Source organism: Mesoplodon mirus (genome assembly GCF_964341445.2).
Source record: "Mesoplodon mirus genome assembly, chromosome: 8".
In the NCBI taxonomy this organism is placed as follows: Eukaryota; Metazoa; Chordata; class Mammalia; order Artiodactyla; family Ziphiidae; genus Mesoplodon; species Mesoplodon mirus.
The window spans coordinates 19120910-19137038 of record NC_138984.1 but is presented as its reverse complement, the minus strand read 5'-3'; the positions used below and the strand labels follow the sequence as shown (position 1 = coordinate 19137038).

At 45.5% G+C, this 16129-nt stretch overlaps 1 protein-coding gene across 2 annotated transcripts in view; it reads right to left on the bottom strand.

Annotated features, from left to right (window-relative positions):
* Positions 1-7650: 7650 nt before the first annotated feature.
* The window catches only part of NHEJ1 (non-homologous end joining factor 1), a 75817-nt gene continuing 67338 nt past the window's right edge, over positions 7651-16129 (bottom strand). For both annotated transcript variants that reach the window (XM_082630165.1, XM_082630166.1), the window contains exons 6-8: positions 9323-9440; positions 8637-8755; positions 7651-8167 (exon numbers count right to left, since the gene is read on the bottom strand). In XM_082630165.1, coding sequence (XP_082486291.1) covers positions 8093-8167; positions 8637-8755; positions 9323-9440 — 312 coding nt within the window. In that variant the 3' untranslated portion in view covers positions 7651-8092. The remainder of the gene's footprint in view (positions 8168-8636; positions 8756-9322; positions 9441-16129) is intronic.

Here is a 16129-nt window from a genome sequence, read left to right as displayed (position 1 = left end):
TGTGTGTGTGTGTGTGTGTGATAATCCTTCTTCATATATTCACTCAACAAGTATTTCTGAGAGTCTACTAAGTGCCAGACACTGGTGAGGTGCTCAAGATGGGAGAAAAAAAAAAAAAAGATTCCTGCCCTTATGGAACTTTATTCTAGTGGAGAGGCATTGGGGAGACAAAAATAAATATAAAAATAAAAAATATTACTATATATAAAATAGATAACCAACAAGGTCCTACTGTATAGCACCAGGAACTATATTAAATACCTTGTAATAACCTATAACGGAAAAGAATTTAAAAAAGAATCACTTTTCTGTACATCAGAAACGAATACAACATTGTAAATGAGCTATACCACAATAAAAAATAAAAATAAAATAAAAGTAAAAAAGTAAATATGGATTATAATGTGTTAGAAGGGAATAAGGACTGTGAACACAAAACATGAAACAGGGTAAAAGGTTGAGAGTACAGCCAGCCTGTGGGCAGCGGTCCGAGGCCAGGAGGCAGGTGGCTCTGTTAAGTAGGGGGGTTAGTGGAGTCCTCATTGAGATGGTGTGATTTAAGCGAAGAACTGAAAGAGGTGAGGGCTTCAACCAAGCAGATACCTAAGGGGAGAGCATTTTAGGCAGAGAGAAATGCAAAGAGCAAAGGCCCTCAGATGTTTGCATATTAGAGAAATAGCAAGGAGACCAGTGAGATCAAAGATGAAGCAAGGGGCAGATGGAGTGAATAAGCTTGACTTTCTACTTTCTGATCATGGGAGTGTTTTTCAAACTTTTTATGAAGCTCAGAGTGAAGATAACCTATCCTTTAAAGAGATTTATGTATTGACATGTAAATACAGACACAATGCAGTTAAGTAAAGGCAGGTAACAGAACAGAATTTATCCATAGAATTCTTTTAAATTTTTTAAAAAAGAGATACATACTCATGGCTCTCACTTGCTTCTTCACACACTTGAAAAACTTTGGGGGGAAAAATCTATGCTTTAAATATCATCTTTGGATTGTAGACTTCTTGAGAGCAGAAGATATGTCTTTGTGGCCATAAGAAAGCAAATAGCATAATGCCCCACTGGTGGGAATTCTAGTGAGTAAGCATTCAATATATATATGAGTTAATACATGTCTAAGTACTCCTGTTTCTTATTGAATGTGGGTTTTTCTATCTCATTCCCAACACATTTCCAACAAACCCATGCCATTCCTTTGAATTCTTTTGCAGTGATTTGGAATGTTCCTGTTGGACCTTCCCATTTTGCAGTTCACGTCTCTGTACAGCGTAACCAACTTGGTTTCTTACATCCCCTTTCCTGGTCAGGAATATAGCCCATTCTTCAAAGATTTCATGGGGGATCTTTCTTCACACTGAATTCTTCCCACTAGTTACCCAAGTTTAACTGTTGAAATGTTTTCCGTCATCTTTAAATTATCTTGATATCAGTTTCATACCTGCTTCAATTTGATTTGATGACTGCCATTAAGGTATTTTTGAGATTCCCACACAGAAGCATACACAACTCTTAGATTCTTAGTCCAAGGAAGTAGTTCCCAGATGTCTTTCTGATGGGAAGCTCAGCTCCGACCAAGCAGTCCCTGCTTTAAAATGGCTTTGAGGAATGACCCTCAGGAGCCACGCCAGTCCCTGAATCATCACATAGCACCCCAGGTGGGAAACATCTAATGTCCTCTGCTGTTGCTCTACTGCTGCCCTATATGAAGAGATTAAATACCTGCAGTTTCGTTTGGCACGGCTCTCCTATTTTCATTCTTCAAATCCTAAAAATGCATACCCTTTGACCGTTCAATAGTCCACGGTGCTGCAGGGCCTCGCTGTACTTCACCTCATTGACTGATGACACCTCCAAAAGCAGTGTGGTGGCAACTTGTGCCCAGTGGGTGTGTGACGGCCAAGTACAAACTCAAAGTTGGCCACTTCACAAGCTGGATACCCTAGGATGTACAACAGGAACGTCCTCTGCCTTTTCCCAAACGTAGCACATGTTAATTTTCCCCTTTAGCACAATCCAGACACTGCATCTTTTTGTTTTTTTCCAAAATGCCATTGTACAGCTTACCTATTCCCTCTGTCCTGCTATTCTAATTATATAAATTACCCTGCCACAGTTAACTTGTACTTATTAAAGAGAGCACCAAAATGGACATTACCACTACCAGAAAAGCACTCAAGTTGGGGTATCAGTATCACCTTCATACATCATCACAGTATTATTTATATTGCTGATATATCAGGTTACTAATGAAACAGAAATATTTATTACCAGCTCCCCCTCCCCCAACCAGTGCCTTCCTATTCCCCCATATGTGACATACGACCAACTGGCATTGCTTTGTGCCCTGGAAGCACCAGGCAGTAGTAATAAATGAAACTGGCGGTCTTTCCTTCTCATCTGGCAGGAGTCTTTTTCTGTCTTGAATAAGGGGTCTCTTTACCATCCAGGATCCCCAGTAGTACTGCTCTTGACCCCTGAACACACACCCACACCCAGCGGGGGCTTCCCCACCAGCTCCAATTTGTTTCACCACCCCCTGCTCAACCTTCAAGGCCTGGAGTGGGAGGGGCAAGACAGGATGGAGTGCCAGTCGAGAGGATTACCCTTCCCCTACTCCATCCTCCCTTCTCTTGTCACCCATTTCTGACTGGCTGTCGATCCTATCAGGGGTCCATAAAGCCAGGAGGACTCTGGCCCAGGAGAGGGGGGTAGGGGTTAGGCAAACAGGCCAGGGAGGCAGCTGGTTGAAATTTAACCACAATATTCTTGGTCTCTATTGTTTTGAGTGAGGCCCAATATTTCCACAGCAGGATTATAGGATCTGATTAACCATGTTAGACAACAATGCCGAGCTGGGATGGGCTTCCCCTTCCAGCTGCCAATATGAAAAAGTAAATACAACACCCAGATTTCAGAAGGGACTCCCAGCAGCCCCCAAGCCCTACTCCCCAATTCTAACTCCAAAGTGAGGGGAGGGAGGAACAGTGTGACACTGCATGCTCCTTTAACTCCTGGCCCTCAGCCGCCGGGCAGGACGAGTAACCTGGCACAATATTCCCAGGTGAGTCAATGGCTGTGTGCTCCCCACACCCTGGAGTTTTCCGATGCTTCTTCCGGGTTCCCCTAGGCTGGCCCAGATTCTCAGGAGTCCAGGAGAGTTAGGTGCTGAGAGGCTAGCGCTCACTCAAAGGGTCCAGGAGTGTGGAAAGCACAGCAAAATCTGTTGGGTTCCAGGACAGAGAAACCGAGGGCAGGTAGGATTTCACAGCTGTGAAGAGACTGAGCCTTTTAGTAGAATGCTTCGGTGCCAGGGTAGAAAAGTGAGACCCCAGAATTGAGGGGAAGCTTAAAGCCCACCATAAATCCAAGTCTCAGGAGAAAGTATTCCTTGATGGGTCTGGGATGGAAGACAGAGGATAGGTGGGCTTCTAGATCCTCAAGTAGAGAAGGATTCCCTAGGGTCCCTCACCCATCACAGACAGACAAGCTACCTCACACCCTCCCCTCTCTGAATGTTTCCCCTCAGGGTGGGATCTTCTGAAGCCCTGTCCAAGAGAACATGGAAGAAAAGTAGAGCATTAAGAAGCCCTCAACAAGAATACCCTGTAGCAGCTTCCAGGAGGTCACAGCAGCTAGGGAAAATCCTCTCTCCAGAGCGTGGGCTCCCTTCTCTTCTGGCATTTCTCTCTGTATCTAAGTGCCTAGCAGAATCCACTACAGTTCTGTGAGTCCGTACATCTACTCATGTTGGTAACAGGGACTAGGAACCAAGGGTCTTGAGCTGTGAGTTTAGTGGCTTCCTTGTCGAATGTCACTTGCTCCTCTTGAACAGTTTCTTCTTCAGGAAAATTAGAAGACAGAAAAATACTTCTGGGAAGAGCTCAGAAAAGCCTATCGTGATTGCACGAAAACCCAGCTAACATAACATTGCACCCTTTAGTAGCATAATGCCAACGCAGTGAAATTTTTTGATGTAGCATTAAAAACTGACCCTGTTCTCAAAGAGTATATGCCAACGTCAGGATGAACACAAAACGCCCGTAGGAAATCTGTGTCTAAACGCTGCTTACATTAACAGTACAAATAGCGAGGCGGTGGGCAGGACAGATAAAGTGAGCTGACGGCACCACGAGGAGGGGTAATTCAGAGGAGTTTAGGTCTCCCCGACACTCTCGGGGCAAATCCCCGTAGCTTTGTAAACGGGAGGAAATGAAGGACAGAATCACTGGACGAAGGAAATGCCCCTGGTGACAAGGTCAAGAACGAGACCACATCTAGGGCGAGGAGAAAAGGCACGGGCTTGTCCATCCCCACTCCCACCATCTCTGTACAGAGAATGACACACCGGCTCCTACTGATCTGCCTGCAGACCAGACAGGAGGAGGTAAGGGCTTCGGAAAATGGGAGGTTTACGTGAACAGGAGCGCAAGAAAAGGGAGTTCAAATGGACCACGGGATAAAATTAAGAAGTAGCGGGCTGAGTATTCAGGAGACTGGAGCATCTCTCCCTCCCCCAAGTGCTCACCGAAGGTGAACTGTATCAGGCCTGTGGAAGGATCTTGGTCCAACAGGAACAGATTCTTTCCAAGTCCAGAGTACAGGAGCTCAGCTCTCACTCTTTGCCACTTTACACCCTAGGGACTCCAGGGCTACTTCCTCAGGATTCAGTGGGCAGAGACTAGAAGCTCCTTCCTCCCTTTTCCATAATTTTACTACCCCTTGGAGACACTCCTTGATCTGGGAGATTGGATGACTGGTGACAGGACAGAGAGTGACCCTCGTGGGGTTTTCCAGGACCCAGCTCGGGCTCTGCCCTCAGGGCTGCTGAGAAAGCCCTCGGTGAGGCCTGAAGAGAGGAGGTGCTGCCCAGCTGGAGTGCTAAGGGATGAAGATTTCTCTCCCAGCAAAGAGCTGGCCTGTCCTGGCTGACCGTGGGGGAGGGGTGAACCACCAGCAGGGCCAAGTAGGCCTTGCAGCCTAGGTGGCGCTATTTCTCTACTTTTTAGGTCAAGTTCCTGCAGGAACTTCCTCGAGGTCCCTAGTCCTGCTCCTGGTTTGCTGGCTTGCTGCTGTAAACCACCTTATATTATTTTTTTTTCTAAAAATACTCCAAAGCAATTGAAAGAGTCCCTTCTCCCACCAGCCAGCCCTGGCCCCAGCCCCAGCCCCGGGGAGCGGGTGGGTAGGCGGGGAGGTGGGCCACTGCTTTATTAAACACAGGGAAAACTAATATTTACGGAATAAAATTTATGGAGCAGCCACGAGAATTCGACCCTTTTATGTGCATGTGGAGTGGGGCTGGGCCAGCCTGGGGGCCTCAGGGAGGGGCCCAAGCCAGGGGGCAGGGCTGGAATACAGCCTGGCTAGGCCAATTTGTCAAGGCAGGGATTTCCCTGGAGTTGCCCTGGGATGAATGATTTTCAAACACCACCCTTTGCTTTGGGGGGCAAGAGCTTCAGAGCAAGAATGACTGAGGCAGGGCTTTGGGGAGCAATGTTTCTCTAAGGGTGTGTTTGGGCAACACCCCCATGGGGGCAGTAACCTCTGGGGATAAAGGGGGCAGTGGGAGGGGAGGTCATTAGGCATACTCTTACTTAACCTTTTTAAAAAGTTACACATTCTTTTGAGAACATGAAAAGAAAAATTATGCTGTTAAGATTTTACTTATAATTTTAGGGGATTCACAAACCCCTGATCCCCCTCTGATTAAAAATGCCTGCTCTAGGGCTTCCCTGGTGGCGCAGTGGTTGAGAGTCCGCCTGCCGATGCAGGGGACACGGGTTCGTGCCCCGGTCTGGGAAGATCCCACATGCTGCGGAGCGGCTGGGCCCGTGAGCCATGGCCGCTGAGCCTGCGCGTCCGGAGCCTGCACGTCCGGAGCCTGTGCTCCGCAACGGGAGAGGCCACAACAGTGAGAGGCCCGCGTACCGCAAAAAAAAAAAAAAAAAAAAAAAAAGCCTGCTCTTGAGACTGTGCTCTTAGGGCAGAAGGATCACCTAGGGTAAAGAACCCTTATTTTCCCCCAGCTTGCTGCAGAAGTCTTTCCATTTTTCATGTGGTCTCATACCTTGAAATCTGGCCATCTAAATTATGCCAAGAGAAACTAAACAACAAAGTAAGTCATCTGATAGATTGTTTTTACATAGTTCCCAATTCACTTCAATGACAGTCACCACCAGGGCACAGACTGGGTCTGAGGGTAAAGAAAGTTATCAGCAGCAACTGGGAATGAGCCCTGGTGGAGCTCTCTCAGACTCGGCCAGCAGGTAAAAAGGCCTGGTGGTAAGTCCGGGAGTCCGCCAAGGCTCCTCCCTTGAAGAGCTAATAGGGAGTAGAAAGAACATCCTCTTTGAAAAGAGGTAGCGTCACGGGAGAAAGGAGGACGTTACATCCTTCCTGGAAGATGCTTTCGGTCATGTATGTGATAATGCAGGTTAGAACTCAGCTGTCTGGGTGCAAATTCTGGCTGTTACTTATTAGCTGTGTGACCTCTGATGAGTCACTTAGTCCCTTCAAGACTCCATTTCCTAGTGGGTTAACAGTATCTTCTTCATATGATGCTGTGAGGATTCAATGTCAGGCACTTATTAGAGTACCTGGTATACATTAACTGGTAGCTGTTTATTATCGTTATTATAACCATTATTATTTTATTATTACTTGGATCATCCTCTTTCCCCCAAGACTTGACATGGGGACAGACACACCAGTCCCAGCCAGAGAGGACATGTGGATGAGGAGGCCTTTGACCATCATAAGTAACTGAACCAGAAAAGGCCTTTACCTAACAGCCCCCAGTGAACACCTGAGTTCTACTTTCCTTCCTGTCTCTCCAAGGTGAAGTTTCAGGTGGTCTTACCTATAGAGGAAAACCTAGCAGAGAAGGCCAAGGAACTCTGTGAATCCTCTTTTGCTAAATCTTTTTTTTTTTTTTTTTTTTTGGCCATGCCACGCAGCTTGTGGAATCTTAGTTCCCCGACCGGGACCACAGCAGTGAAAGCACCGAGTCCTATCTACTGGACAGCCAGGGAAGTCTCAAATCCTGCTAGATTTGTCCAAAGAGTTCACTTTCTAACTAAGATTCTGCCTATCTCATACAGTCTTTACATATTTTCCTGCTAAGCACTATTCATTCTATACATCAATTCTTTGGGTTCCAGAGAACTCCTCTGGCCATATTTCCTGTTCCCTGTCATCCTATCTTTTCTAGTTCTTCTAGTTACTATGTTATTTGAAGTGAAGTGAAGGATGGGAAAATAAAATTCCTTTTTCTCCCACTCTGGGAAACTAACTTGGCCCTAGGGCTCAGAGCTCTTTGTAATTTCAATCCCATATTCAATCCCATATTAACCTGTTGTCTATGCCTTGGAAATAGACAAAACACACCCCATATCAAGTTGGACCAAAATAGCACAGAAACCATATGTTCTGTTATCTTGTGCCCACCATGGAGAGAGGTCTCAAGATCAAAGCTCCCGATTGGAGGCTTAGCACAGGCCACAGGAGAGAAGTATAAGAAGAACCTGAAGGATTAGACGGAGGGCCTAGACTTCATCCAGAGACAACAATGGGGTGGGACCCAGTAAAGTGAAGTGAGTTGGTTATGTGTCCCACAGATAAGCAATCTCAAAAGCAGGGGAGTGTGAGTGCTTTTTATTCCATGCTAAAGAGAGGAAAGGGTCTCTGAGGAACACCTGGGACTGGCTAGGGACTCTTAAGAAAGGTAGACAAGGCTTCCTAAGCATGCTGTGCCTTTTTGCAGACCTGCCCCATATACCTAAAGTCCATGTTAGATCCTGGGTCTAGAGAACCTTCACCAAAAGAAAGGAGGGTATGGGATTCCCAGAGATTGGCTTCCACTCGGACAGGGAAGGCCAGTGCCCGATGGATTGGAGCCAGGATCCCCTCCGTTAATAGTGTCCATGCCTGTCAACATGAACTTCAGTTCTCTTGCCCTTACGGTGGAGTCCCTGACTGGGTAACTCTGTGTCAGAGATGCTGTTGGCACAGGACCTCCTTTCAAGGTGACACTAGGAAACTACTCTCCGAGTCCATCCTCAGCAGTTGAGACAGTGACAGGTTAACTGAAGAGCCCCCTTAGTTTCTTCCTCTTGACCTTCAACAGCTGAGGTCTCTGCATAGGGCCTGAAGTAACCTAGAAAAAAAGGAACCCAAGTTAATCGAGGTTTTAAACAGTTCCACTTAAGTTAGGAAAAGAAATTCCTTCCTCCCATGGCTCTGGTTAAGACGGGTGGCTGACGCAGGAGGTCTGAAGTCCGTGTCAGGCAGTGAATGTGATATAAGACTCTATGCAGGAGATACGCACATCACTTCTCCCCTAGGGAACAACCTCATAGACCATCACTGCAAGTGCGATAAGGCAAAAAAGGAGTCAAGGTCCATCATTCAGAAGAACTGCAGAGAGGATACAGTAAGGGAAGATGCAAAAGACCATGACTCTCCATCTAGAAATCCACAATTTAGATGCCTGGTCACAAATATCCCCCAGTGTTGTTAAGGCAGTGTCAACTAGGTGACAATTCCAGGGACCACTGGCTTGGGAGCTATAGGTGCTGACTCTCCCAAATCTTGAAATGCTATCTAGGAAGCTGCTCATGACTTACGGTGGGCTCTTTTTCAGGCACTGGGAGGGATGGTGCTGAGGAGACTGGTTCTTCTGGCTGATTCAGAAGTTGGCTATCAGTTCCTTGTGAGGAGGTGCTGCTTGAGGTCTGGGGATCTCCTGAAATCAGAAAGATCAAGGGAAGATAGTGATAACTGCCTTTTTCTTACCAGAAAGGCATTAGCATTTACCAAGCATTCTGATAAAGGCCAGGCTTTGGCACTAATATGGAAACAGACACAAATCCACTTCCAACTAAATTCTGAAAAGCACTGTTTCTATGATGAAGATTCTCCAAGACCACTTTAACCATGTAGGACAAGAGTTTCCCTGACCCAAAACAGCTCACTGTTCTTCTACATATTGCCTGCCATGTCTCAGGTAGGGAGATTAATTTTTTTCCTGGTTCTCTCACTAATTCTCCTAAGCATGTAGACCAGTCCTAATAAAGCTTTCTTCAGTGATGGAAATGTTCTGTATATGAGCTGTCCAACCTGGTAGCCACTGGACACATGTAGCCATTGAGCACCTGAAATGTGCAAATGAGGGGATGAATTTTTCATTTTATTTAACTTTTATTTATTTAAATTTAAATAGTCACTATTAGCTAGAGCTACCATATTGAACAGCACAAACCTAGACCCTAACTCTAACCCCAGGAGAGCAAGTACCTCTGGAGCTACTCACCAGTGTCTCGAAGCTTCTGTCCCACTTGGATCTCTTGTCTGGTGACTGCCATATACAGACTCTGTAGATTTGTGACAAAGGGTTTTCCATCACCAACACTGCATGCCTCTGGTAGTTTCTACAGGAGAGAGGAGATGCTATCACTGGTGACGTGGTATTGCTAGAGAAAAGAAACTTGATATCCCGCTGGCAGAACTGGCATCAACCCTAAAAGAATTTATATACAGAACTTAGATCCAATATAGGACATCCATATCCAAACCTGTTAGGACCAATATAAAGACCGCTTGGGAGGTCTTCTCCTCTGAAAGGCAACTCCAAACAAATATCTTTATTTCCTTCAATACTTGTCTATTATGTTTCCCCATGAATACCTCATAGGTTTGTAGGTTCTTCTGTCCAAAAGGATGACCTCTTAGAGGACTGTTTTATGAAATCATTTCCCTAAATTGTCCCTGAGTTGTACAGATTACTATTTTAATTAAATTCACTCCTAAACTTTTACACTGGAGAGAGAAAAAGGATGAAATCCAGGAAAGGGGAAAAAGAGCAAAATGGGAATGACAGACTTAGAGACAAGAAGAAATTATGGAGCTATGACATTCGGTCAAAGGAGATGGGAGAAACACAGTTTACAAAGCTTTGGAGGCTTGCCTGCCATTTTATATTTCTTATGCAATCCCATTGTGCTTTACTATAATCCATGAACTCACAATGGGGGTGATATTTCCCCCAAGTGGGGAGAAAATTTGCTCTTGGGGGATGAAAAAAATCTTACTCTTTTAAAGTATAAAGCACATATACACAAATAGTACATAAACAGAATTTTGGTTTATCTATGGTATTAAAATTTCCTGAGGGGGGATGATTAGGAAAAAATGTCTTAAAAGGTTCCTCACGGAGGTGACAATGAAAAAAAATTGAGAAACACTGCTACAATCACATTATATTTATCTGTTTCCTTCATTATGGAATGAACTGTGGATTTATATCCACAGCAGAATGCTTTGCCTAGTTCAGGTTTCATATACTTGGCTGAACTGAGTTTAAGTAATGGCTGAAGACTTAAGAAAGTGCAATAAAAATGAGATGAAAGAGTATGGTGTCCAGTGGACCTAAACCTGGCTGTACTTCAGAATCTTGGAAAGGGCCCAGAACCACTTCGTCTGTCCCTACGCATGCAAATCGCCATGGCTCCCAGCCAAGTTAGCAGGTTCTCCAAGGGAAGCCATGCCAACAGCTCACATGGGAACAAGCCCAAGAATCCTGGATTGGCCCACATCTCATGTCAAGGGCACTCTCTCTGTGCTATAAGGGCATTCATTTCTGAAAACCCACTGTGGGAGAAGGATGGAAGAGAGGAAGTGGGAGAAGCAGTGAAGTAGTTGCTGAACCATGGTCAAGATTATACAGCTCTTTCCCTGAGCATGGTGGTAGCTGAAAAACTTATTGATCCCTGGGAAATGTAACATAGATTTCTACTCCAACCCTATTCACATAAAGACTGTATCAGTCTTGGACTTTCACTGGAAACCGCAGATGTAACATAGATTTCTACTCCAACCCTACTCACATAAAGACTGTATCAGTCTTGGACTTTCACTGGAAACCGCAGATGTAACATAGATTTCTACTCCAACCTTACTCACATAAAGACTGTATCAGTCTTGGACTTTCACTGGAAACCGCAGACAATCAATCAGGAGCCTTGAGTGCAGACGTTGCTTCCAGCAGTAATCTCACTAGGAGTATAACAGCCCTCTTCAGCAGCATTCCCTGAGGAATGAACTGAAACAGGCCACCGACCTCTATCTCACCTCACTCTGCTTCCTAAGTTCAGCTCTCCAACCCCCAAGCCACCTCCTCCAGCAGAAGGTCCTCTACTCTATGGCCAGAGAGCCCTGACAGCAGAGAGGCAAACGGCTGTTCTCTGTACTCACATCTCATGTCCCTGGGATCTCCCTTCATACTGCTTAGAAGTGTGGCCTCTCTTAGGGTCACCCACACACGGTTTGGTAGGCACTGCGCTGCCTGTACAAACGGGCCAGGCAGAATCTAGGCAGTCCAGGGTCATCTCCTCCTGCTCTTTCTATGGAACTAAACAGACTCATAAAATTTCCAGGGTGACCTTTAGCCAGTTCATGTATTTAGTCTCAAAATGAAGTGCCAGAAATAAAAGGCCACTGGAGCTACTGCTGTCCTGGACCTAAGTCCAAATCCAGAACCTGTATCTTAGCCCTTCCTCCATCCTTCCCCTTCTCGGGGAGATCTGGTCCTGCAGCTGCTACCAAAGGTCATCCCACCCGATTGTCTATTCTCAGAAAAGTACTAGGAAGGGAATATTGGTACATTTCCTGCATATTTACTATGTGCTAGACACTGCTCTAAGTATTTAAAGGTATCAACCCATTCTGTCTTATTCACTGCGATTTCCCTGGCACCTAGAACAACCTGGCCCACAGGGGATGCTCAATAACTATGTATGAATGCAGGACTATGGTAGGCATGAGTATGACCCCATCTTGCTGAGGCAGTTACAGCTAGTAAGTGGTGGAACAAGATCAGAATGCAGACCATGTGGCTTCAGGGCCCTCGCATATAACAACTACCCTATTTACTTCTCTGAAGCATAGAATTTTAGTCTAAAGGGCAATACAGCCTTCCCCAGGATTACAGTCCTTAATTCCTTGCATCACAGATCATCTGCATCACAGATCATCAGCTGCACCCATCCAGCTCAGAAACAAGCTCCCTCAGGGGACAAGAAAAACATGAGCAGATATAAAGGAGGCAACTGGCCCTACCTGGAACTCTCAGAGGGCTGAAGGGCCATACCCATAATCCTGTTCTAGCTGTTCCCCATCATCACTGATTCCTTGGGTATCATTCTCAGAATATGCTAGGGAAGACAAGTGGTGAGGCCTGAGCCTGGGAATGAGAAATATTAGTTCCCTGTGCAGGACAATGGTAGGGGTGAGCTGGGGCGGGCAGCAGAGATCAAAGGGAGAAGCTGGAGTCAGGACTAAGAAAAGCAAATAGCAGTGCCCCCTGCTATAAGTACACCTGAGCCAGGAGCAAGGTGTACCAGCCACAAGCGGGTCACTGCCCAGAATGGGGAGGGGAAGAAGAGCCAGGTCAGTCTACTGTATAATATGTTCATCTGATTAACCCAGAATCAATTCCACTCAGCAGAAAAGTTACTGAGATTCTACCATGCGCCAGGTACTACAGGACTGGGGGAGGGGAAGTGGATGCACCAGTCCTTCCCTCCTCAGAACAGGACAGAGTTAGTATAAAGATAAATAAGTCAGGGCTTCCCTGGTGGCGCAGTGGTTAAGAATCCGCCTGCCAATGCAGGGGACACTGGTTTGAACCCTGGTTTGGGAAGATCTCACATGCCTCAGAGCAACTAAGCCCATGTGCCACAACTAACTGAGCCTGTGCTCTAGAGCCCTCAAGCCACAAATACTGAAGCCCGCGCACCTAGAGCCCGTGCTCTGCAACAAGAGAAGCCACCGCAATGAGAAGCCCGCGCACCGCAATGACGAGTAGCCCCAGCTCGCCACAACTAGAGAAAGCCAGCACACAGCAATGAAGACCCAATGCAGCCAAAAATAAATAAATAAAAATTAAAAAAAAAAGATAAATAAGTCAGAGGCCCTGCCTCGAAGAGTTTACAGTCACACGTGGGACAGAGGCAGATGCAGGTATCCCTCACTTTTTGAAAATTTGCTTGATGCCACTTTGCTTTTAGGAAAAGCCTACATTAATACCTGTTTTTGCTAACTGGAAGAAATCCAAAAAAGATTTTCACTTTTATGAAAAAAGGTAATTTCTCCTTCACTTTACCCCATTTCAGCTTATGAAATGGTTCATAGGAGCGCTCTACTTTCAGATAGAAGGAGGAACCTGTATGTGTGTATGTGTGTTTTTCAGGCATTATGCTATAACAGAGTTATAAACAAAGGGTAATAAGAACCCAGAGAAGAAGGAAGGGACCAAGTCTCACTGAGAGTCCTGCAAAACACTTCAGAGGTGGTGACATTGAGTTAAGCCTTTGCAAGGTTAGACTTTGAATGTGGTGGAAGTATTTGAAGCACAAAGGTGTGAAAGGACATGACAGGTGGACAGATCTCGTGGGAAATGAGACTGGAAGGCTAAATTCATATCCACGAGATGGCAAAGGACTTTGTTTTCTGAATTAAGGATATGCCCATGGGAATCCCTTTTGTTTCACCAAGTGGCTTTCTCTGCTATACAACTACTTGCCAAGGCTTCCTTGGCATCAAACTATTACTGATACAACATGGAGGAGTCAGAAGTTTCCTCAAGGTTTCCCTTTCGAGGCTTTCTGCTACATTTAGAACCTCTTCACTACTTACTGCTGGTACTGTGACCCTTTAAGAGCTACAAGAGCTACATCACTCTCCTGTCTCCAGTAGCTCTGTTACTCTCTCACCTCCAGTCCACTAGGACTTTGGCCCCTGCTATACAGCTACATCAGAAGCGTTAGGAAAACCAAAGTTACAGAAATCATAAAGGGCATTTTATTTCCCCTTCTTGTCCCTATGGCAGCCCATGTTGGTTGCTAGGCCCCAAACTCCCCTCCTTTAACCATAATTCCCATCTTCACTGAGTCTAAAACTCACTCCCAGTGGTCTGGAAATTCTAAGACTCCCTCCTACCTCGTGATCCCAACAGGATCTGTTGGAGCAATCCCAACTGCCACTTTCAACTAGAAATGAAAGGTCTGATCCTACCCCCACTCCCCACCCCCATCTCATCCCTCCTTTCCTCTGAGGCTGCTTCAGAAAAGAAACCTTTAGAATCCTGGGTAAGGAAAGGCTGGACCCGGATATACTGCTCACCCTACTCAGTATGGACCCACAGGTGAAGTATACAGGTTTAAAAGACAGAAGAGAAGGGAGAAATGAGCAAACTGGAGCCCCCAACACTAGCCCTGAGTAGGTCTTTGGTTCTGGCACCAGCCCCAGAAGCTGGCACAGCCCCAAGGCCCTGACACTGACCATCACAATATCATAACCGCCAGGGCAGGGCCCCCAACACGTGACTTCCCAAGGGTAAGAATCCTCTCCTCCCTCTTGCAATGTGGTAAACTACTGTACTGGATACAAACTTCCCTCCCTAGAGGGCCCAAGTCAGGTTAGGAAATCATGGTAATCTTCATCACTAGCTCCTCTGTGCGGTAAGAGCATACTGGAAAACCCTCCTAAGGTCTCAGATTACCAAAGGTTTACCAAAATAAATAGGGAGGAACAAGAAAACTGGTTTGGGAAGAGGACTCCAAGGAGAAAGACTCTTTGGAATAGAATTCCACCCCCCCACACCATCCATTCATTCAGCAAGTATTTACTGATTACCTACAGTGTTCGCGATGATGTGGGTGCTGGGGATACAGTATATTGAACAAAAGAGATAAAAATTCCCTACCCTCCTGAAGTTTACATTCTAGAGAGGGGAGATCAACAACAAACATAGCTAATTAAACCATATTCTCTCTATCAGATGGTGTTAGCACCACAGAGAAAAATAAATCAGCACAGGCTGATTACGGGATGGGGCAGGAATGTGTTGCAATTTTAAATACAGGTCAAAGAAGGCCTCACTGAGAGATGACACTTTAAAAAGACCTAAAGGAAAGTAACAGGACGATCCACTGGCTATCTAGATCAAGTGACCAGATTCCCAGTTTGCCTGGGTCAGTCCCAGTTTGTGCTTGTTGTCGTTTATTAGTAGAGCTCCTTTTCTCTCTTATACGTGTCCCAATTTGGATGATAAATTAGATGGTCACCCTATATCAGAGAAAGAGCATAGCAGGTATGTGGATATGTGTCTGTGTGTTTATCTGAAATCGTGAGATGATGTAGCATGTGATCTTTTATTCTGTAAGATGGGAAGCCACTGGAGGTTATAAAGAGAAGAGTGAAATGATCTGATACACATTTTAAAAAGATCACTTTGAATGTAGAAAGACAAGTGGGCAGATCTGTTAGGAGGCTGCCACAATAACCAAGTGGAAGAGGGTAGTAGCTTGGGCCTGGGTGGTAACAGTGGAGGTGGTGAGAAGTGATCAGATTCTGGATGTATTTGAAGGTATGGCCGATAGGATTCATTGATGGATGGGATATAGAATGTGAGAGGAATCAAGGATAACTCCACTCCAGGGCAGAAGGCACATGTTACAGAGGGATGATCCAGAAACCTAACATCAAATCAGAGATAACCTGAAATGGCTCCTGGGTCGACAACACAGACTCAACCTGGGTAGTAAAACAGGGAGACTCAGTGGGAAAGGAGGTGAACCCAATGCCCAAGAGAAGTATCAAAAAGTTTAAAAAGAGGAAGCCATAAGTGGCTTCTCACTGAAAGAGGATGAAACAAAACTGTCTAGGAATTAGGGGGAAAAAGTCTCAGAAAAAAAGATAAGTAGAAACAAGCTTTCAGTTCTGGCTTTAGAGTCACAAAGACTCGGATTTGGACCTAAGGTCTTCTATTTGCTAGCTGTGACACTTTGGGCAATTTACTGTATTTAATCAACGTCCTATTTTAAGAGAAAAAAAGAGATGGAGGGTTGGGTAGATATGGGGGGGTGGGGAGGGAGAACTGAGACAAACAATATCTCCATCACAGAGTTCATGAGAGGATTAAACATGTCATTCAAACAGTCAGTAGAATAAGTACCCAAGAAATCTCTCTCCCCTCCCTTTGCAAGACAAAGGAGCCTCAAGAAATGCCCTAATGAGCTCTAGTACTTAGAGAAACCAGGGTCTCACCCAAATGTTAACC